Genomic DNA, 24,590 nt, shown 5'->3' with positions numbered 1-24,590 from the left:
GCGGGTAGAATGGGCTATTCTTACGGTTGGTTGTTTTGACCTGTCTGGTGGCTTCCTGGAGGACCTCAAAGGGCTTGCTTTTAGCTTGCCTAACTTGGAACTTTACCAGTGCTGAGGCAACTACTTTCAGAGATAATTGTTGGAAACATTTAAAGGCAAATGTATTAGTCACTACTGTCTAGGTTGTTTAGGGCAACAGTTGGGCAGACAATAGACCAATTAAAAAGACTGGGAGGAAGGGTTGATCAATGAGAATCTTTGAAACTTTGAAAAGTTCTGACATATTCTTGGGAATCTAGACGACCAGTTACATGCCCAAGGTTAGAAGCATGCTCAAGAAAGACCCGAGAAGGCCCTAAGCTGTCCCCTCTGGCTAACCATCAGACTCTGTACAAGCAGGAAGTTAAGGCTAAGGCAGAGTTGTAAATTATTTGTTTGCATGTTGAAGGCATGTCCCAACAATCATGCACACAAAGCCATCTACAAAAATTGGGAGCTTTTTTCTTGTTTGTTTTGTTCTGTTTAAGGAAATCTCTGTCCAATTATTAGCTGACCACTGAGCTAACAGAACAGGAACTTCAGTGGCCATACACAGCACAGAACACAGACTACAACTACTACAATGAGCTGCAACAACAAATTGTGTAGAGGGGGAGAGTTTGATTTCTAGAATTGCTATAGTACAATACTCAAAATGTTCAGATTTCAACAAAATATTATGAGGCATGCAAAGGAAAAAGAAAGTATGGCCCATATACAGGGAAACTATCAATTAATAGAAACAGTTGCAAGGAAGCCCAGACATTGGGTTTACTGGATAATCAACTATTTAAAATTTGTTCAAAGAGCTAACAGAAACCATGTACAAAGAACTGAAAGAAACTATGAGAACAGTGTCTCACTAAATAAGGAATATCAATAGTGATAGAAAATTGGGGAAAAATAAAGGAACCAAACAGAAATTTTGGAGTTGAGAAGTATAATAACTGAGATTAAAAAAATTCACTAAAGGAGATAAACAGTATACTTGACAAGGCATAAAGAGAATCAGAAAACTTGAGGATAAGCCAACTGACATTATCTAGTCTGAGGAACAGAAAGAAAAAAGAAGAAAAATGAACAGAGCCTACAAAATCTGTGAAATACCATCAAGTACAGCAACACACACATAACAGGAGTCTCAGAAGGAGAGAAGACAAAGAAAAAAATCCAAAGAATATTTGAAGAAATATTGGCAGAAAACTTCCCAATTTGATAAAAAACATTAATCTACACATCCAAGAAGCTCAATTACCTCCAAGTAGGATAAACTCAAAGAGATCCATATCAAGATACATTATATACATTATAATCAAATTGTCAAAGAACACCAGAAAGGTGACTACTCAGGTAAATATAAAAGTTCTGGCGAGGCACAGTGGCTTACACCTGTAATCCCAGCACTTTGGGAGGCCAACATGTGTAGATCACCTGAAGTCAGGAGTTCGAGATCAGCCTGGCCAACATGGAGAAAACCCCATCTCTACTAAAACTACAAAAATTAGCCAGGCATGGTGGCGTATGCCTGTAATCCCAGCTGCTCGGGAGGCTGGGGAAGGAGAATCGCTTGAACCTGGGAGGCAGAGGTTGCAGTGAGCCAAGATCATGCCACTGCACTCCAGCCTGGGTGACTGAGTGACAGAGCGAGACTCTGTCTTAAAAAACAAAAAAGTCTCTCTTACTGTAGTTTCGGTTTTTAACTCCGCATTTTTCCTAATGAATTGAAAGACAACTGCATAAAACAATAGTTACAAATCTATACTGACGGACACAGCAGGTGCAGAGATATAATTTGTGACAATAACAACATAAAGGGAGTAAATCTATGTAGGAACAAAGTTTTTATACACTACTGAAACTAAGTTGGTAGTAATATAGACTGGATTGTTATAAATTAAGACACTAATGGTAATTCCAGGGCAATCATTTTTTAAAACTCAACAATATACAGTAAAAGAAATGACAAGGGAATTAAAATGGTACAGAAGAAAATATCTATTTAACACAAAAGAGGACAATATAGAGAAATTGAGGAACAAAAGCTACAAGACACATAAGTGGCAAAATGGCCTAAGTAAATATTTCTTTTTCAGTAATTACATTAAATGTAAATAGATTAACTCTCCAATAAAAGGTAGAGCTCGGCAGAATGAATTTTTAAAAAACATGGTCCACCAATATGCTTTCTACAAGAGACACCCTTTAAAGTCAAAGACTCAAATAGATTCAAAATAAAAGGATGGAAAAGATATTGCAATAAAACAGCAACCTGGAGTGGCAAAATTGTTACAAGAGATAAAGAATCATATTATACAATGATTTTTTAAAAGTCAATGCCTCAAAAATATATAACAATTGGAAACATTTATGTGCCTAATAACAGAGCTCCAAAACACATGAAGCAAACACTGGTAGAATTGAAGGGAGAAATACTTCAACAATAACAGTTGGGTTCTTCAATAGTCCACTTTCAATAATGGACAAAATAACAGACAGATTAGCAAGGAAACAGTTACAATTCAATAGATGAGAGAGGTGTTCTTTACCTAGGTACTACTGCATTACATGACATAAACCCTGAGAACACATAATGCCCTTTCAGTTATCTGCTTTTCCAGCTATTTGTTTATATTGCCATCAAAATAAATTAAAAGATTATGTATGTTTTAATATCAAATATAAGTATATAAATATAGATATTTTAATATTAAATTTTTAACATTAAAATTGAGAAAAATGTGAAAATCAATTATTTACCACCAGAAACATTCCTTTAATGCTAACACAGAGACAGCCAACTCAGCATTAAGCAATTGGTATAAAATTCCCACTAATACTATTAGTTTAAAATTACCAAACCACATTTGCAAATAATGTATGATTGGATTATTAAGTTATGATTAAAAGTCAAAAGAAAAATTTTGAACAATAATTTACCTGGTAGCTATATTTCCAAATGTCTTTTTTCCTATAGCATTTTTAAATTAAAATGACTCGTGTATTTTTTTTTTTTTTTTTTGACAGAGTCTCGCACTGTCGCCCAGGCTGGAGTGCAGTGGTTGGATCTTGGCTCACCGCAAGCTCCGCCTCCCAGGTTCACACCATTCTCCTGCCTCAGCCTCCTGAGTAGCTGGGACTGCAGGCGCCCGCCACCATGCCCGGCTAATTTTTTGTATTTTTAGTAGAGACAGGGTTTCACCGTGTTAGCCAGGATGGTCTAGATCTCCTGTCCTTGTGATCCGCCCGCCTCAGCCTCCCAAAGTGCTGGGATTACAGGCATGAGCCACCATGCCTGGCCAAGTGTATTTTATTAAAAGCAGCCTCAGCCACGTTTTCTTTGAAAAAGTACATTGCAGAAAACTAACATAAGTAAGCAAAAGGAAACAAGAATATTACTTGCACATTCTTTTTTTTATAGTAAATACATAAACCAGTAACAGTCACTTATTTTCATTATTAAGTATTATGTACTGTGTATAATTGTACATGCTATTCTTTTATATGATTGGCAGTGCAGTATTACTTACACATTCTATTCTCAGTTAACATGTCTAGTTCTTGGAACTTCAGTTTAAAAATGTGTTCTACTCATTTTTAATCCAATTACCATGGCTACATAAAGAAAAAACTTATTTAAAGGCAAAGAAGATATGTATTTTCCTTCAAGATTTCTAGCTATGAAAAGAATAACTCTCTTTTCATTTCTTTCTCCAGTCAGTTTTAGCTCTACTGTAGCAACTGATTTTACTCTCCAAGCCTATTGAAATTATTATAAATGTGAGTTTTATGTTTTAGAAAAAAACAGAAAATAGCTTTTTCCCCTTATATTTTGTTATCTCCTTTTAAAGCCTCACAACCTGTTGATTAAATTTTTAATTGAATTACTGAAGCCTGTGGGAGAGTTTAAAAGAACAGAGATAATTAAATATTTGGTTCCAAAAATACAATAGTTAGAAACCTATTTCGTTATTTTTTCATATTGGTACTCACCCATGAGTAATTACGCACATTTATTCTCCCCACTCCCAAATTTTTTTTATTTTTATATATTCCAAATAAAAGCAAACCTACCCATGACCCATTGCACCATTAGCTGGTTTCACTATAAAAGTTTTCTGCTTCCGTTTTTTCTTCAATTCTTTCACATAATTTTGGAATTGAGTATATTCGGCAGGAAAGATCCATGTTCGAGGAACAAAGGTATAATCCAGAGGCCGAGACTTGATCATTCTGTAAATTGGACATAATAGGAAAAATAATTTCTATTCAAACTTGTATATATTTTCTTTCTCTGGGCTACTGATATTTGCCACGAAGATTTAAATTTTCTCCATTCCTTCATTTACTTATTCATTGATTCATTCATTCAACAAATGTCTACTGAGTACCTATTAAGTGTTAGACAGTATTCTGGACTATGGATACATCAGTGAAAAAAAAAAACAACCTTGCCCTAATATGTACTAATTTACACATTAGTACATCAAAAACATTTTTTTTAGAGTACACATTCTGTGCTAGGTACTGGGGATAGTAAGATAAATTAGTATCATCTCTGCTCCCAAGGAATATATAGATAGGCTACTAATATTAAACAGTGTGATAGGTACACTAAAGGCATATAAGGCAAGGTAACATGTAGAAGGAGTCAATAACTCTGCCTCAGGGATGGGAGTAGGGAGTAGGGAATTATTCAGGCAAATACTATTTATATTGCTTCTTTACAAATTATTTTGAGTCTCTGGGTCACCCACAGGGAACAGTTTTTTATTACCTTTTATACTACCATTTTTTAGAGTCAGAAAGTTTACTAAATCTCTGTGAATTGTCTTCTTTTTTAAAAAATTATCAGTTTATCACTCAACTTTCTTAAGCCAAAAAAAAAGGCAAAAACCCCTAGTCAACAGGAATATAAACTGCATAAAAATTTTTCAGTTTATTAAGTAAAAGACTGGGGTACTTATTATCAGCTTTTCCAAGAAAGTAGATTGTTACTCCAAATATTGGTTGCAAAGACAAATATCTGTGCATGTGTATCCCTTGGTGAGCATATATACATGTGTCTTTGAGTAAGTGTGTGCATACATGTACCTAGTACAATCCCTGGCACATATTAAATGCTCAATCACCAATATGAAAACACACACAAACACACACACACACACACACACACACACACAGCTTATAATGCAACAAATTAGTTCCTGCAAAATTTGACTGAAAATAAACAAGTATCTCTTAAATGACATATACAGATAACCTCTTACATTTAAATGATAAAACTCTGTTACTAAAGAGGCAACAAGTTGCAGTAAAGAGGCCTGAGATTCTGGAGACTGATTCTGTTCCACCTCTGCTATTAACAATTTGCTTGAGCTTGTGCAAGATATTCATTTCTCTGACCCTCATTTACCTCCTCTGCAAAGTGGAAGACTGGAACCAGAGACCTTCTAAGACCTTTCTAGCTCTAAAATTCTGTCACTCTCATCTAAATATCATTTCAAATCAATGTAACCTTGTGAAAGATAGCACTACAGTAGTTATGGTATAAATTTTGAACAGGTCTTCTCCATTACAAGAAAATAAAGATTACTTGGTCATATTTCTTGCTAAGAAATCCTTCCTACAGATCTCCCCCATTCCTGGAAAATGGTTGATCCTCTGGAAAATAAAAAGGTAAATATTAATATTCTCAGTGAATTAATTATATTCATGTATATGACAATACAATTCTATCCATCCTTTGAGTTTTATGTTTTAATAAACTGCCAATTATTAATCTAAAAGATTTAACATTAAATGACCTACAGTGAATTTGTAGAATTAAAGAGTATGGTAATCAGAGAATAAAACTGCAAAATTTTAAAGAAAATACAAAAGAATATCTACATAGATAGTAAAGTTATAATTTTCTAGGTTGAATAGTGATAATTCAGTATCCAAATTACTTTTGTTATTCTAGATTCACTATATTCACAGACATAAGCACTGGTAAAAATGACTTATTTGTTCACTACAGTCAATTTTATATTACCTTCTAAACTAATAAATGAAGAAGGTCTAGGTCTATACAAACTGTCAATTCTCTAGAATTCCTTATATTTGGCTTTTTAGTTTGAGGTCTATTTTCTTCTGAAAATAAGTTGGTATTATGTTCTAAAAATAAAAGAATGAGACCAGATTACATATAGCTGACATCACAAGTATTTCTGCATCCTGGTCTCCCTATGCAATCTACTCTACATCTTTAAAGCACCATCTTAGGAAGAGGTTTTTTTTTTTTTTGGTTGTTGTTTGTTTTTTGAGATGGAGTCTTGCTGTCACCAAGCTGTAGCGCAGTGGCCCGATCTCAGCTCACTGCAGCCTCCACCTCCCAGGTTTAAGCAATTCTCCTGCCTCAGCCTCCTGAGTAGCTGGGCCTACAGGCGTGTGCCACCATACCCAGCTAATTTTTGTATTTTTAGTAGAGACGGGGTTTCACTATGTTGGCCAGGAAGGTCTCAATCTCTTGACCTCGTGATCCACCCGCCTTGGCCTCCCAAAATGCTGGGATTACAGGTGTCAGCCACGGCGCCCAGCCAGAAGAGGTTTTTTCTATTGATTCTTCCCTAAAGATAGAAAGAGGTTAAAACTTAAGCTGCAAAAGATGCAGGCTTCATGCAAAGAGCCAATACAACTGGATAGCAACGAAACAGGCTATTCAGGTGAGTAAGAACTGAAATGTAATAAGGCAACAGATTAAGAACCTATCTAAAAAAGTTATGGTGGAATCCATATAACTTTCCTTATACCACTAACTGGTCATGATTAATTTCCTACCTGATAATTTTGCAGCTCTGAAATTTTCTCCTGCTGAACAGCAGAATCACACCATATAAGATTACTTGTTTCATCCTCATCTGGAGTTTTCATAAATCCCATTTCATCTATTACTAAACGAACTGCAAGTAAACAGTTAAGTTAAACCAAAATTAAAATACTTCTGAAATATATTAATTGCAGAAACATTTTTCTATATAAATTTTAGTTCACAGTATTTCATTTGAAAAATATTAGTTACAGCCTAACCTTATTTTTAGTTACAACAGTTTTATCTAGGGCCAAATTATTCTCAGTAGGAACTGAGAATTGTTTTTCAGTTGCACCCAAAAATCCTTCCTTTCAATCTTCTCAGGTTTAACAGGTACACAAAACTGCCAAAGGGTTTAGTGATTATTTATGGCACAAGGAAAACACACACAGCTGAGACAACACGTCTACTCAGGAAAATGTACTTTTTATAGCTTTTTTTATGACCTTGGGTTAGGTACAAAAGAACAAAAGTAAAAATATCCCCTGATCATCACACCTATGCCATACTTTCCACCTCCCTAGTTCAAATTATTTTTAGTACTTAAAATCAACTCATCTATGTTTACTTAGGATGTGAAATAATGAAGCAATATTCACAGGAGAGATTTGGATTTGGTTCTCCACTGCTCCCAACCCTCTAATCCTACTGAAAACGTTTATGCTCAGAGGAACATTTCCTTTTTAGTACAAACTATTCATGTGTTCCTCTCCAATCTAGATTTTACAATTAACATATTGGCATTTTTCTTTCACTGAATTTCAAGTGTGGAATAAAGATAAGCAGAAGACTTCAGGTAATTTTTGGCTTCTAACAGAATCTTGAATCTTAACAGAATGGCGTAGTCTCAGGTGACAGTGTACAATCCCAAGAGTTGGGGAAAGGAACATTCCTCTCTCATCTGTCACAGACCACCATGCAGCTTTGGCATCCTGAGGACTCAGAAGCTGCTGTGCCACCTACAGCTCATGTAAAGAGCAAGGGCAATAGCAACACAGACTATTCCTTACCTGGCTCACAAGCAGAAAACAATAACAAATTCAGAAGAGCATGTCAGGAGCACAACTGTTCCTGAGTATATGAGAGACACTGCCTGCAGCATCTCAAAGATACCTGGGAAGACCTTGGTGAGATAAATGGAACTCCTAGCAGTTACGTTTAGAAGGAACATAGGCTGGGTACGGTGGCTCATGCCTGTAATCCCAGCACTTTGGGAGGCCAAGGCGGGCGGATAACGAGGTCAGGAGATCGAGACCATCCTGGCTAACACAGTGAAACCCCGTCCCTACTAAAAATACAAAAAATTAGCCAGGCGTGGTGGCAGGCGCCTGTAGTCCCAGCTACTCGCGAGACTGAGGCAGGAGAATGCCGTGAACCCGGGAGATGGAGCTTGCAGTGAGCCAAGATTGCGCCACTGCACTCCAGCCTGGGCTACAGAGACTCCGTCTCAAAAAAAAAAAAAAAAAAGAAGAAGGAATGTAATGTGTTACTTAAATTTGGTTATTTACGTATACACAAACCCATGAGGCTAGGAACATTCAGGTTATATATGAATATTGGAAAGATCCATTTTTTCTTTACATTCATAAATTCAAATTTGTCAGGTCAGTCATATATAAACCTATCTTATTATGAAACTCAAAGCTTGAAGAGCTGACAAAATTAAACTTCAAACAAAAATACAATGTCAAGTCCCTTTTTTCAGCTAAGCTGTCTAATCATATTAAGTGTTTGAACTGAGATTTTAGAAATCAGTTGGGATCTTTTTAAGGATATCATCCTCTACTACACAGAAAAAGAATCCTTCTAATATGTTAGAAATTTTATAGAAGGCATTTAAAAATCCATTATATAAAAGATAGTTATCTCTCTGGATTTCTACATTGTTTTTAATACCAAATCAGTTTTTCCAGCAATTATGAGAATCCCATGATTGCTTCTAAGGAAACCTACCAATTTCAAACTTTGTCCCGGCAACATTTGCTGTAATGGTTCCCTTCTTTTTCTTCTTTCTGACTTTCCTTTTCATTGTGCTTTGATAAGGTAATTCTGTATTCAAATCCAGGGGAGAGGGTCCCTGAATAACTTTAAAAAAATGTAAAATAATCAGATAACACTGAAATGACAAAAATCTACACCAGACAACACAAATACCACCCCCACCCCACAGCAAGGTAAAATTATAAATCCTGGTACTTTAAAAAGTCCCCAATTAATTTTTAATACTTTAAAAATATTAACAGTAATGATGTATAACACCTCCATATTTTGTAACATAGTTAAGTCAATTTCCCTACCTCCTTCTTGAGGCAGAGATGGCATTATTGCCTGTGCTGATTAGCAAGCAGTGTGTGCTGCTGTACCAAACTCTCAGGAAATCTGGAAATTCCACATTAGTCTAAGTAGGATATGGCCCCAAATCACTGAAAGTTCTTATCATATTATCTTGTTGGAATCCTCAGATTTCAGGATACCAAAGTTATGGGATAACAAGGTACCTGCAGTGATTTTAAAACAAGGTCATTTAGAAAAAACTTTTTTGACTTTTTTTTCATATATGCCAAGACTATTCTTTTTAAAAGTCAAGGTGAAAGTTAATGTGTTCAATCAACAAATAATTGTTAATCAGTTTATTAAACCTTATGCAAAATGCCAAGTGATGGTTTCCTATCCTGAAAGAATGCATAGTCTAGGGGAAGAGGTTTTATTAAGTCACGTGTCACATGTATATTCAATAAATAATATGCTATACATAAACAATAACAGCAATAACAATATTCACTACCATTTATTGAACACTTACTATCTTAGGCATTTATATTATACCATTCAATCTTTCAACAAACCTGTAAGGTAGAAGCTTTTATCCCCATCTTACAGATAAGCTGAGCTTAGAAAGGACAAATTATTTTGTGTATCTTTACAAAGAAAATTACAACACAGAGATTAAATGAAAATCCTTCTAATGTCAATGCCAGAATGTCTTATTTAGAAACCCACACAACCTTCAACCCAATGCCTGAAACACTGCTTTTAATATGAGACAGTGAAAAGTGCCAGGCAGGGTAGAGGTCACATGTTGACAGAATGCAGAGAAGTGATTCCTTTATAAGGGAGTATGGGGGACAACTTCATAAAGTAAACCACATCTTGAATTGTGCCTTAAAAAATGAGAACAGTTTTGAAGGACAGAAAATGGTTGGGGTCATTATTATGATGATTTTATTCAGGCACACAGAGGAATGCAATAATGAATGAACTAATTTGATCTGGCTACATCTCAACATGGCCTATAGTACACTTTGCTTGTATTTTCATTGCAAATATATGAACGTAGGCATTTATGCCCTAACAATACCATATCGTTCAGTCTGTACTATCAACTTTCTAATTTCTCCTTCATATTGTAAGAATCCTTCACTTCTTACAAAATATCTATAAACACAATGAAAAATGATAAAACCTATTATGAAAAGCAAAGGTATAATATCAACACCTTTATTAGATTTTCAAGTTTATCAGAAATTCAGAAACATCCAACATTCAGCTACATAAAATGTGAGTCCTATATCACCCCAAATATTCATTATTATTAATGTTTCAATATTAAAGAAAATTTAGGGTTTTATTTGTTCTCAGGTATCATTTTTACTAAAATGATTCTCTAGTATAATTTAATATCAAAACTGGGGAACTTTTATTTATTACAGACCAACTGTATGTAGGCATTCTATTAAGCATTTTAAATATTTTATTTCATTAACAAACTTTAAATTTAGGTATCATTTCTCCCTATTTTCCAGGAAAAGAAACTAAGGCTAGATAAGTTAAATAAATCAAGGTAACATGGCTTAGAAATAGAAAACTTGGACTTTAAACCCAATTCTAATTATTCTATTCATTAAGCTCCCCTATTTTCAGACCCCATGCTAACATAATATAAAGACAAATGAGAAGTTTGCAACCCTACTGCAGTACATGCCACAAGATATGGCCATATTCTGGGAATCTGCAATACTTCAAACAGTGAATTTACAGTAAAACATCTTTAAACTGATCTCAGCTCCCAATGCCAAGCTGAAAACAGACTAGATCACTTCTCAGAATAAAAGAAAGGAGTAGTGTAAAGTTTAGTTCAGTTTCTTTCTGGAGGCTCTCTGAAACCTCAGGGAGGTAACTATTTGAGTTTACAAGTTTTTTGTCCAACATCTTGTTACTCAAGTAAACAAAGATCCCCTTTACAGTAACAGAATACTTATTACATTGAAAGTAGGCAACAAAGTCAACAAGACTTTAAAAACAAGCTTCACCTGACTATACTAGATTCTAAAAACAAATTTGTTAATTTTTGACTTAAATAATAAGTCAAATGACTGATTCGTACAGAGTTCAAAACAAGAACTTTTATCCCTTCCTCAAGGCATACAGGAATTTAAAGTTCTTAAAATTATACTATGCATATATGCGCTTTACTTAATTCCATTTGTGCCTTAGTCAAAGTGCTTTAACAAACTCAAGGACTTCATTCAACCATGGCAATTCTAATCAGCTTTATTCGAAGCAAGAGATTTGAGATGACAAAATTTAGCCCACCACTCATTTGAAACCATAGTTACCTACTTTCCAAAAGCAGAAAGCATGTTTCAGTTACCTCTGAAATGCTTTAAGCCAATGGCTTCTCAACCTTGGCTGCAAAGCAGAATTGCCAGAGTGAGGAGCTTTTGAAAATCCTGCTGTCCAGGCCACACCCCAGAACCAAGTGGGGCCCAACCATCAGCATTTCTAAAGCTCTTCATATGATTCCAGTGCAGCCAAGGTTGAGAACCTCTACTGGAAGCACACGATGACAATGCAACAAATAATAGCTAATTATAACAACACATGAAATTATAAGAAAAAAAGTAAAAGAAAACTCATAACTTTTTGAAAAAGACCAAATAGGTAAAAATTACCCATAAAAATCCTGTTTTCCTATCTAGTTCAAAAACAAAAACAAAAAAAAACAAAAACAAAAAAAATTTGATGGTGAGCCCAAAATGATTTTTAAGATAAAGAAACAGAATTTATTTCAAAAAGGAATCAATTTTCCAAAATTTCAAGCAAATGTTAACCTTGAACATAGAACTGTCAAGCAACAATAGATACACGAAATTGAAACAAAACCAAAATAATTCCAGTACATTTGTGCTAGAGTACCATTTCTTCCCTATTCTTCCGTTGAGCTTCTACCACACTTAAATTCCACATAAAACACCACTTTTTCCTGAAAGCTTTCTCTGATTATATCTGAAGAAATTCATTTCTCCCTCTTTTGGGCTATCAGAGGCCTTATTTTTACCCTTATCATAATCACCTGCCAAAAAGATGGTTTTCTTCTATCTTGTTCACTCCTCTGTTCCCAGGTCCTAGAATAGTGCCTGAACATAGTGTTCAATAAGCACTTGTTAATGCGTGCTATGGTTTGAATATTTGTGTCCCTCCAAAATTCATGTTGAAACATAGTCCCCAATGAAATAGTATGATGAGGTAGGACCTTTAGAAGGTGATTGGGTCCTGAGGGCTCCTTCCTCATGAATGGGAAGGACTTTATAATCAAGGCTTCACACAGCATTCAACCTTTCCATCCCTTCCACCATGAGAACACAGCATCCATCTCCTTCAGAAGGTGCAGCAACAAAGCACCATCTTGGAAGCAGAAACAGCAGCCCTCACCGTCAATGAACCTGCCACCACCTTGATGTGGACTTCCCAGCCTTCAGAAATTTGAGAAATAAATTTCTATTGTTTATAAGTTATCCAATTTGTGGCATTTTGTTATAGCAGCACACACAGGCTAAGACACTGAGTTAATAAATCGGTTAATTAGCCAGGCACCATGGCTCATGCCTATAAATAATCCCAATATTTTGGGAGGCCTAGGCAGGAGGATCGCTTGAGACCAGGAGTTTGAGACCAGCCTGAGCAACATCTCTACAAAGATTAAAAAATTAGCCAGGCATGGTGGTGCCTGCCTGTAGTCCCAGATACCTGGGTGGCTAAGAAGGAATGATAGCTTGAGCTAGGGAGGTCAAGGCTGCAGTGAGCTGTGTTCATGCCACTGCACTACAGCCTGGCAGCAGAGCATGTCTTAAAAAAAAAACAACCAATCAATTCATGAGAGCTGAGAGAAAAGAGAACTAGTCATCGAGCTCTGAGAAGCAAATACATATAATTTACAATGTATTACTTTTCACTTTAAAAAAATTTTATTTATGTATTTTGTTTTATTCATTTATAATGTTTTTTAGAGACAATCATAGCTCACTGTAATCTTGAACTCTTGGGCTCCACAATCCTCCTGCTTTAACCTCCCAAGTAGCTGGGACTACAGGTGTACACCACCACAACTGGCTTTTATTATTATTATTATTTATTTATTTATTTATTTATTATTTTAGAGATGGGGTCTCACTATGTTGACCAGGCTGGTCTCAAACTCCTAGCCTCAAGTTATCCTTTCGCCTCAGCCTCCCAAACTGCTGAGATTACAGGCATGAGCTACCGCACCTAGCCCACTTTTTTTTTTTTTTTTTTTTTTGACACGAAGTTTTGCTCTTATTGCCCAGGCTGGAGTGCAACGGCACAATCTTGGCTCACTGCAACCTCCGCCTCCCGGGTTCAAGTGATTCTCCTGCCTCAGCCTCCCAAGTAGCTGGGATTACAGGCATGCGTCACCACAGCTGGCTAATTGTTTTGTATTTTTAGCAGAGACTAGGTTTCTCCATGTTGGTCAGGCTGGTCTCGAACTTCCGACCTCAGGTGATCCGCCCGCCTTGGCCTCCCAAAGTGCTAGGATTACAGGCATGAGCCACTGTGCCCGGCCCTAACCCACATTTTTAAGTGGAAAAAGCAAAGTACATAAAAGTTTACATATTACACTGCCATTTGAGCAAACCAACAGAGGAATATATGGAACATATCCACTGAGTAGTTGTGGCCTGCTATGGCTGGGGTGGGGCTAAGGGAGACTTATTTGTACTTACCTTTATTACTCTGTGTATGTATTACCTGTTCAAAAAAGTAAAATATATGTGATAAAATCTTGTATCAATACTATCATGTTGATAACCAAAATCATCAGACTGTGTTCTCCATTTAGGTGAAAATACTTTTATTTCATTTAAATGAAAGTATAATATGGTAGAAAGAGAACTGAACAAGGAGTCAAATCAAATTCCTATCCTTTAATTTTCCACTTAGCAGATATAAATTCTTAGGGTGCAAAAGTAAAAGATTTATTCTTTCCACCCCTAAAGTCTAAAATGGCAACCAATGAAGATAACATTGCTGATATATTTTACGGCAAAAGATGAAGACAAACTTCTTTTACGTAAAAGAAGGAAACACAAAGGAAACTCAGACCTTCTCCAGCAACCCCAAATCCATACCCCAGTAAATATAATATATGAGGTCTTTGTACATTAATTTTTAGCTCACCCAAAGATTACTAAGATAATCAAACAAAAAGTCAAGAGGATCCAAAAATAGGGTTTTTAAAAATATGTAAAATAATATTAAATAAAAACATAATAAGAGCTGTTTTGTTGTGACAAGAGGAAGGAGAAAAGAACCAGTACAAACCAGTATCTACTTTCACATAACTTTATTTAGTCCACCCAACAAATACCCAGTACCTTTTATTCCCATTTTATATAAGCGAAAATGTAGGCTCCAAGGTTAAGAAACTTGCACAAAAAGTCACACATCTAATAGGTTGAAGTGGTTTGTGTCTTCTACCTATTAGAAGAAGTATGGGAAGGAAACCCATATTCCTTCCCACTTTTTGTGCTACCTTCAAAATTCAGCCTTTAAATATAACATATTGAAGATTTCGCAAAGATGCTTGATTTTGTTCGATTGAATCTACGTTAAAAGCTGGAGCCCAAGAACATAGTGAGAAGGCAGTCCTCTGAAAGCCAGGAAGATAGCCCTCACCAGGAACCTAATTGTCTTGAATCTTTTTTATCTTAGACTTCCCAGCCTCCAGAACTGTGAGAAATAAATATCTATTGTTTAAGCTACCTAGTCTATTATACTTTATTATAGCAGCCTGAGCAGACTAAGACATTGAGTCCAGTCTGCCCCTGGCTTCACACAGTAGATAATTAATTAAACTCTATCCTGAGCTTGCTATGGATTGTAACAATGATAATGAGGAAGACCAAGAAGACAACAAAGAGGAAGAGAAGGATGGGGTTGATATCATCACTTATGTAAAACATCCTATGTGCCAGGCACTTTTTGAGGTTTATACATATAAAACTCTGACCTTCAAAACCCTAAAAGATAGATTATTATCCTCATAGATAATCGTTTAAAGAAAAGAGATATAATGAACACTGATATTGAAAAACAAGTTATAAGAAAATTTTAAAGTAACAATTTTGCAAATACGTCTCAAGATAATCTTCTCCAGATCCCTAAATTGTAATTATCGGATGAAAGATATTTCTACTATCACTTCCAAAAAAAGAGAAAAATAACAAATGTAACAAAAAATTTATTCAAGTAAGCTTTTACTTTGAGACAAAAACACTCTTCACACACATTAACATTATTTGCAGAGAGGTCATTACAATTAACAGTAAGAAATCTATTACTTCCTAAAAATTATAAAAATAAGGCGGTTTTTTATATGCAAAAAGTAGTATTTCCAAATATCAGGTCATGAATGAAATTTTGTCCATTTTTGTATTATTAATTTCATTAAATTTCAGCACTTGGTTCCCAAACCAAATTTGATATATGCTTTCTCTTATATTAAATCATGCTTTTTCTTATATGAAAGAGAATAAAAGTAAATGAAACATGCCACTTTTTAAACATCAAAAATTAAAATGCTTATTTGTTTTGAATATTATTCAGATTGGATTTAATGTCAGTTCTACATTAGTGTTTCTTAAATTGTAATGTGCACACCTGGGACTACTGTTCAAGTTCAGATCTGACTCGTTAGGTCTGAGGTAGAGCCTGAGAGTCTGCATTTCTGACAAGCTTCTAGGTATGCTGGTTCACAGACCACATTTTGAGTAGCAAGACTCTGGATGACCACAATGTTTATCATTATGCAGATACAAATTTTTTAACTTAAAGCCCTTCTTTAAAACATGTAAAAATTATGAAATTATAATATGATTGAAAAATTCCTCATTGTTCACAATAGCAAAGACTTGGAACCAACCCAAATGTCCAACAATGATAGACTGGATTAAGAAAATGTGGCACAGGGGAGGAGCCAAGATGGCCGAATAGGAACAGCTCCGGTCTACAGCTCCCAGCGCGAGCGACGCAGAAGACGGGTGATTTCTGCATTTCCATCTGAGGTACCGTGTTCATCTCACTAGGGAGTGCCAGACAGTGGGCGCAGGTCAGTGGGTGAGCGCACCGTGCGCCAGCCGAAGCAGGGGTGAGGCATTGCCTCACTCGGGAAGCGCAAGGGGTCAGGGAGTTCCCCTTCCAGAGGTGACAGACGGCACCTGGAAAATCGGGCCACTCCCACCCGAATACTGTGCTTTTCCGACGGGCTTAGGAAACGGTGCCCCAGGAGAGTATAGCCCGCACCTGGCTCAGAGGGTCCTACGCCCACGGAGTCTCGCTGATTGCTAGCACAGCACTCTGAGATCAAGCAGCAAGTCGGCAGCGAGGCTGGGGGAGGGGCGCCCGCCATTGCCCAGGCTCGCTTAGGTAAACAAAGCAGCCTGGAAGCTTGAACTGGGTGGAGCCCACCACAGCTCAAGGAGGCCTGCCTGCCTCTGTAGGCTCCACCTCTGGGGGCAGGGCACAGACAAACAAAAAGACAGCAGTAACCTCTGCGGACTTAAATGTCCCTGTCTGACAGCTGTGAGGAGAGCAGTGGTTCTCCCAGCACACAGCTGGAGATCTGAGAACGGGCTGACTGCCTCCTCAAGTGGGTCCCTGACCCCTGACCCCCGAGCAGCCTAACTGGGAGGCACCCCCCAGCAGGGGCAGACTGACACCTCACACGGCCCGCCAGGTACTCCAACAGACCTGCAGCTGAGGGTTCTGTCTGTTAGAAGGAAAACTAACAGAAAGGACATCCACACCAAAAACCCATCTGTACATCACCATCATCAAAGACCAAAAGTAGATAAAACCACAAAGATGGGGAAAAAACAGAGCAGAAAAACTGGAAACTCTAAAAACCAGAGTACCTCTCCTCCTCCAAAGGAACGCAGTTCCTCACCAGCAACGGAACAAAGCTGGACGGAGAATGACTTTGACGAGCTGAGAGAAGAAGGCTTCAGACGATCAAATTACTCCGAGCTACGGGAGGATATTCAATCCAAAGGCAAAGAAGTTGAAAACTTTGAAAAAAATTTAGAAGAATGTATAACTAGAATAACCAATACAGAGAAGTGCTTAAAGGAGCTGATGGAGCTGAAAACCAAGGCTCGAGAACTACGTGAAGAATGCAGAAGCCTCAGGAGCCGATGCGATCAAATGGAAGAAAGGGTATCAGCCCTGGAAGATGAAATGAATGAAATGAAGCGAGAAGGGAAGTTTAGAGAAAAAAGAATAAAAAGAAACGAGCAAAGCCTCCAAGAAATGTGGGACTATGTGAAAAGACCAAATCTACGTCTGATTGGTGTACCTGAAAGTGATGGGGAGAATGGAAACAAGTTGGAAAACACTCTGCAGGATATTATCCAGGAGAACTTCCCCAATCTAGCAAGGCAGGCCAACATTCAGATTCAGGAAATACAGAGAACGCCACAAAGATACTCTTCGAGAAGAGCAACTCCAAGACACATAATTGTCAGATTCACCAAAGTTGAAATGAAGGAAAAAATGTTAAGGGCAGCCAGAGAGAAAGGACGGGTTACCATCAAAGGGAAGCCCATCAGACTAACAGCGGATCTCTCGGCAGAAACCCTACAAGCCAGAAGAGAGTGGGGGCCAATATTCAACATTCTTAAAGAAAAGAATTTTCAACCCAGAATTTCATATCCTGCCAAACTAAGCTTCATAAGTGAAGGAGAAATAAAATACTTTACAGACAAGCAAATGCTGAGAGATTTTGTCACCACCAGGCCTGCCCTAAAAGAGCTCTTGAAGGAAGCGCTAAACATGGAAAGGCACAACCGGTACCAGCCACTGCAAAATCATACCGAAATGTAAAGACCATTGAGACTAGGAAGAGACTGCATCAACTAACGAGCAAAACATCGAGCTAACATCATAATGACAGGATCAAATTCACACATAACAATATTAACTTTAAATGTAAATGGACTAAATGGTCCAATTAAAAGACACAGACTGGCAAATTGGATAAAGACTCAAGACCCATCAGTGTGCTGTATTCAGGAAACCCATCTCACGTGCAGAGACACACATAGGCTCAAAATAAAAGGATGGCGGAAGATCTACCAAGCAAATGGAAAACAAAAAAAGGCAGGGGTTGCAATCCTAGTCTCTGATAAAACAGACTTTAAACCAACAAAGATCAAAAGAGACAAAGAAGGCCATTACATAATGGTAAAGGGATTAATTCAACAAGAAGAGCTAACTATCCTAAATATATATGCACCCAATACAGGAGCACCCAGATTCATAAAGCAAGTCCTGAGTGACCTACAAAGAGACTTAGACTCCCACACATTAATAATGGGAGATTTTAACACCCCACTGTCAACATTAGACAGATCAACGAGACAGAAAGTCAACAAGGATACCCAGGAATTGAACTCAGCTCTGCACCAAGCAGACCTAATAGACATCTACAGAACTCTCCACCCCAAATCAACAGAATATACATTTTTTTCAGCACCACACCACACCTATTCCAAAATTGACCATATCCTTGGAAGTAAAGCTCTCCTCAATAAATGTAAAAGAACAGAAATTGTAACAAACTGTCTCTCAGATCACAGTGCAATCAAGCTAGAACTCAGGATTAAGAATCTCACTCAAAACCGCTCAACTACGTGGAAACTGAACAACCTGCTCCTGAATGACTACTGGGTACATAACGAAATGAAGGCAGAAATAAAGATGTTCTTTGAAACCAACGAGAACCAAGACACAACATACCAGAATCTCTGGGATGCATTCAAAGCAGTGTGTAGAGGGAAATTTATAGCACTAAATGCCCACAAGAGAAAGCAGGAAAGATCCAAAATTGACACCCTAACATCACAATTAAAAGAACTAGAAAAGCAAGAGCAAACACATTCAAAAGCTAGCAGAAGGCAAGAAATAACTAAAATCAGAGCAGAACTGAAGGAAATAGAGACACAAAAAACCCTTCAAAAAATAAATGAATCCAGGAGCTGGTTTTTTGAAAGGATCAACAAAATTGATAGACCGCTAGCAAGATTAATAAAGAAAAAAAGAGAGAAGAATCAAATAGATGCAATAAAAAATGATAAAGGGGATATCACCACTGATCCCACAGAAATACAAACTACCATCAGAGAATATTACAAACACCTCTATGCAAATAAACTAGAAAATCTAGAAGAAATGGATAAATTCCTCAACACATACACCCTCCCAAGACTAAACCAAGAAGAAGTTCAATCTCTGAATAGACCAATAACAGGAGCTGAAATTATGGCAATAATCAATAGCTTACCAACCAAAAAAAGTCCAGGACCAGATGGGTTCACAGCCGAATTCTACCAGAGGTACAAGGAGGAGCTGGTACCATTCCTTCTGAAACTATTCCAATCAATAGAAAAAGAGGGAATCCTCCCTAACTCATTTTATGAGGCCAGCATCATCCTGATACCAAAGCCTGGCAGAGACACAACAAAAAAAGAGAATTTTAGACCAATATCCTTGATGAACATTGATGCAAAAATCCTCAATAAAATACTGGCAAACAGAATCCAGCAGCACATCAAAAAGCTTATCCACCATGATCAAGTGGGCTTCATCCCTGGGATGCAAGGCTGGTTCAATATACGCAAATCAATAAATGTAATCCAGCATATAAACAGAACCAAAGACAAAAACCACATGATTATCTCAATAGATGCAGAAAAGGCCTTTGACAAAATTCAACAACCCTTCATGCTAAAAACTCTCAATAAATTAGGAATTGATGGGACGTATCTCAAAATAATAAGAGCTATTTATGACAAACCCACAGCCAATATCATACTGAATGGGCAAAAACTGAAAGCATTCCCTTTGAAAACTGGCACAAGACAGGGATGCCCTCTCTCGCCACTTCTATTCAACATAGTGTTGGAAGTTCTGGCCAGGGCAATTAGGCAGGAGAAGGAAATCAAGGGTATTCAATTAGGAAAAGAGGAAGTCAAATTGTCCCTGTTTGCAGATGACATGATAGTATATCTAGAAAACCCCATTGTCTCAGCCCAAAATCTCCTTAAGCTGATAAGCAACTTCAGCAAAGTCTCAGGATACAAAATCAATGTGCAAAAATCACAAGCATTCTTATACATCAATAACAGACAAACAGAGAGCCAAATCATGAGTGAACTCCCATTCACAATTGCTTCAAAGAGAATAAAATACCTAGGAATCCAACTTACAAGGGATGTGAAAGACCTCTTCAAGGAGAACTACAAACCACTGCTCAAGGAAATAAAAGAGGATACAAACAAATGGAAGAACATTCCATGCTCATGGGTAGGAAGAATCAATATCATGAAAATGGCCATCCTTCCCAAGGTAATTTACAGATTCAATGCCATCCCCATCAAGCTACCAATGACTTTCTTCACAGAATTGGAAAAAACTACTTTAAAGTTCATATGGAACCAAAAAAGAGCCCGCATCGCCAAGTCAATCCTAAGCCAAAAGAACAAAGCTGGAGGCATCACGCTACCTGACTTCAAACTATACTACAAGGCTACAGTAACCAAAACAGCATGGTACTGGTACCAAAACAGAGATACAGATCAATGGAACAGAACAGAGCCGTCAGAAATAATGCCACATATCTACAACCATCTGATCTTTGACAAACCTGAGAAAAACAAGAAATGGGGAAAGGATTCCCTATTTAATATATGGTGCTGGGAAAACTGGCTAGCCATATGTAGAAAGCTGAAACTGGATCCCTTCCTTACACCTTATACAAAAATCAATTCAAGATGGATTAAAGACTTAAATGTTAGACCTAAAACCATAAAAACCCTAGAAGAAAACCTAGGCAATACCATTCAGGACATAGGCATGGGCAAGGACTTCATGTCTAAAACACCAAAAGCAATGGCAACAAAAGCCAAAATTGACAAATGGGATCTAATTAAACTAAAGAGCTTCTGCACAGCAAAGGAAACTACCATCAGAGTGAACAGGCAACCTACAAAATGGGAGAAAATTTTCGCAACCTACTCATCTGACAAAGGGCTAATATCCAGAATCTACAATGAACTCCAACAAATTTACAAGAAAAAAACAAACAACCCCATCAAAAAGTGGGTGAAGGACATGAACAGACACTTCTCAAAAGAAGACATTTATGCAGCCAAAAGACACAAGAAAAAATGCTCACCATCACTGGCCATCAGAGAAATGCAAATCAAAACCACAATGAGATACCATCTCACACCAGTTAGAATGGCGATCATTAAAAAGTCAGGAAACAACAGGTGCTGGAGAGGATGTGGAGAAATAGGAACACTTTTACACTGTTGGTGGGACTGTAAACTAGTTCAACCCTTGTGGAAGTCAGTGTGGCGATTCCTCAGGGATCTAGAACTAGAAATTCCATTCGACCCAGCCATCCCATTACTGGGTATATACCCAAAGGACTATAAATCATGCTGCTATAAAGACACATGCACACGTATGTTTATTGCCGCATTATTCACAATAGCAAAGACTTGGAACCAACCCAAATGTCCAACAATGATAGACTGGATTAAGAAAATGTGGCACATCTACACCATGGAATACTATGCAGCCATAAGAAATGATGAGTTCATGTCCTTTGTAGGGACATGGATGAAATTGGAAATCATCATTCTCAGTAAACTATCGCAAGAACAAAAAACCAAACACCGCATATTCTCACTCATAGGTGGGAATTGAACAATGAGAACACATGGACACAGGAAGGGGAACATCACACTTCAGGGACTGTTGTGGGTTGGGGGGAGGGGGGAGGGATAACATTGGGAGATATACCTAATGCTAGATGACGAGTTGGTGGGTGCAGTGCACCAGCATGGCACATGTATACATATGTAACTTACTGCACATTGGGCACATGTACCATAAAACCTAAAGTATAATAATAATAATAATAATAATAATAATTACAATAAAAGAAAAAAAAAAAAAAAAAAAAAAGAAAATGTGGCACATATACACCATGGAATACTATGCAGCCATAAAAAAATGATGAGTTCATGTCCTTTGTAGGGACATGGATGAAATTGGAAATCATCATTCTCAGTAAACTATCGCAAGAACAAAAAACCAAACACCGCATATTCTCACTCATAGGTGGGAACTGAACAATGAGAACACATGGACACAGGAAGGGGAACATCACACTCTGGGGACTGTTGTGGGGTGGGGGAAGGGGGGAGGGATAGCATTGGGAGATATACCTAATGCTACATGACGAGTTAGTGGGTGCAGCGCACCAGCATGGCTCATGTATACATATGTAACTAACCTGCACATTGCACACATGTACCCTAAAACCTAAAGTACAATAATAATAAATTTAAAAAAAAAGAAAAATTCATGTAGGTGATTGTGAAATTATATATTAATGTCTAAAGAGTTCCATGAGTCAAAAAATAAAATAGGCTGAGAAATGCTGAACTTGAGCATCAGTATCATCTGCAAACTTCCTAGAAATGCATATTCTCAGGCCCAACCCCAGAACTTCTGAATCAGAAATCTAGAGGTGAGGCCCATCAATTACCAAGTCCTCCAAGTGAATCTGATGCAGGTTAAAGCTCTGAGAACCACTGCACTAGAAGGCCAACAGCAGGTGATCCAGGAAAGTGGGAGAACACCACTGCTGAAGTCTATTCCCTCCTATTGGTCTTTTGAAGCACAGCAATGTGGGTGACTTAGAAATCACCTGGCCAAGTAATGACTGGAGGAGAAAGCATTTGCCCAGCAGGACTCTCACTTTTTTTTCATAATCTGCTTTGGAAAGCATCTAGAAAAGAAGAAATTTGCTACAAAAGATCTCACTTGCTACTGCCAACAGCCCCGGTAAGTGAGATGAAGTTTGCTAATCTAGACAGTTTACACCCCTTGTTCGACCCCAAACCAGCTACCAATGCTCACTAACCAACACATTCATTTTGTAGAAAAGCAATCCACCAAAAATAATTAAACTTATGAGGATTAACAACCACAAAGATTAATAATACAACCTCTATGGATAGTAAAAAAATTGTAGAGTGAAGGGAAAGGAGGAATGCAAATCAACATCAACAAGGGAGTGAAGACATTGCAATACACTCATACAATGAAAATACTATACATCAGTGATACAGGCTGAATCACAAAATGAAGATTTAAAACAGCTGATGAATACATACAGTGTACCATTTACATAAAGTTCAAAATTATACAAAATAATATATATTTCTTATAAATTATGAAATAAGCATATAAAGAAATACATAGGAATGATAAACACCAAGTCTGATACTCCTTGAGAGGAAGGATGATGCAATAGGCAGTTCTACAGAGACTGAGCACCTGTGTTCTTATGCAAAGAATATAATTCTTAATATAAAGAATAAATACACAATTACCATGGTTTAGGCATTTGAAATAAGACGTAGAAATGAAATAACCACAATACTTTTGCTTGAATCATTATGTGTCTTTTTGTAAGTATTGTGATATAAATCATATTTCTGAAACTTAGGTCTGATCCTGACTCACAAGCAATGTGAAGTCACTAAAGGACTCTAAGAGGAGTAATATAATACAGATTTATTTTTGATAGATTACACTGGCAGTTATTGTGGGGGCAGTAGTGGAGACAGTCTTAAGAGGATATTACAAAAGTCCAAGAGAGAGATTATAAGAGTTTGATTACAGATAAAAGCAACAGACATAAGGAGACAGAATACTGCTATTGCAGTATTAGCAGAATAGCAGCAGGACTTGGTGACTGATAAGGAAAATGTAATCCTGGATGATTTTTCAGTTTTCTAGCTTAAAAAATTGGGTAGAAGATGGCACAATTCATCAAGAGAAGGCTTGCAGACAGAAGAGCCAGTTTGAGGGGTGAGATTATTTCAGCTTTGTATTTGCAATAAGGGTGGATGAAAATAAACAGAAAATAAGACAACAGAATTAGTGGAGATAAGAGATAAGGGAATCCTCTACTTTTATAGGTAAAATGGTGTTAATTAAACACAAAGTTCCCTTCCAAAGCATAACTGCTCCTATTTCTGTCCTTTCTGCCAAGAAAGGACAATAGGTTTCAAAATGCACAGCTGCATGACTGGTATACAAATGACATCACCCAAACAACTCTCATAACAATAAAACATTGCCACCACTCATTGTGTGTACAAATTGAAAGGGTATTTAGAGAAGCTACTTACTCCTTGAACATAGTAACTTTTGTCTCCCTTTCCCTGGCTGGGCCCATTACCCAAAGCTGGATCTGTCGTGTGTTCTAGACCTGAAAGAACCATTTGATCAACTACTTCTAAAAACCTGATAAGAGCCAAGT

The 24,590-nt window shown here is 37.2% G+C and overlaps 1 protein-coding gene across 7 annotated transcripts in view; it reads right to left on the bottom strand.

Moving 5' to 3' along the window:
* Positions 1–24,590, bottom strand: part of TTLL7 (tubulin tyrosine ligase like 7) — a 139,981-nt gene that overhangs the window by 76,108 nt on the left and 39,283 nt on the right. For 4 of the 7 annotated variants that reach the window (XR_010124176.1, XM_054486901.2, XM_063653645.1 and 1 more), the window contains exons 2-6: positions 9,187–9,387; positions 8,843–8,974; positions 6,859–6,980; positions 5,633–5,700; positions 4,111–4,269 (exon numbers count right to left, since the gene is read on the bottom strand). Coding sequence is in view for 6 of the 7 variants with exons in the window: in XM_054486901.2 (XP_054342876.1) it covers positions 4,111–4,269; positions 5,633–5,700; positions 6,859–6,980; positions 8,843–8,974; positions 9,187–9,211 (506 nt within the window). In the remaining variant the exon portion in view is untranslated. Of the gene's footprint in view, positions 1–4,110; positions 4,270–5,632; positions 5,701–6,858; positions 6,981–8,842; positions 8,975–9,186; positions 9,388–13,911; positions 13,937–24,590 lie in introns of those variants that run through there. The other 3 variants (XM_063653635.1, XM_054486902.2, XM_063653650.1) reach the window with 3 other exon arrangements.

The sequence above is a fragment of the Pongo pygmaeus genome, chromosome 1 (genome assembly GCF_028885625.2).
Source record: "Pongo pygmaeus isolate AG05252 chromosome 1, NHGRI_mPonPyg2-v2.0_pri, whole genome shotgun sequence".
Taxonomy (NCBI): Eukaryota; Metazoa; Chordata; class Mammalia; order Primates; family Hominidae; genus Pongo; species Pongo pygmaeus.
The sequence above is the reverse complement of the archived record's forward strand: the minus strand, read 5'-3'. Positions and strand labels throughout refer to the sequence as shown.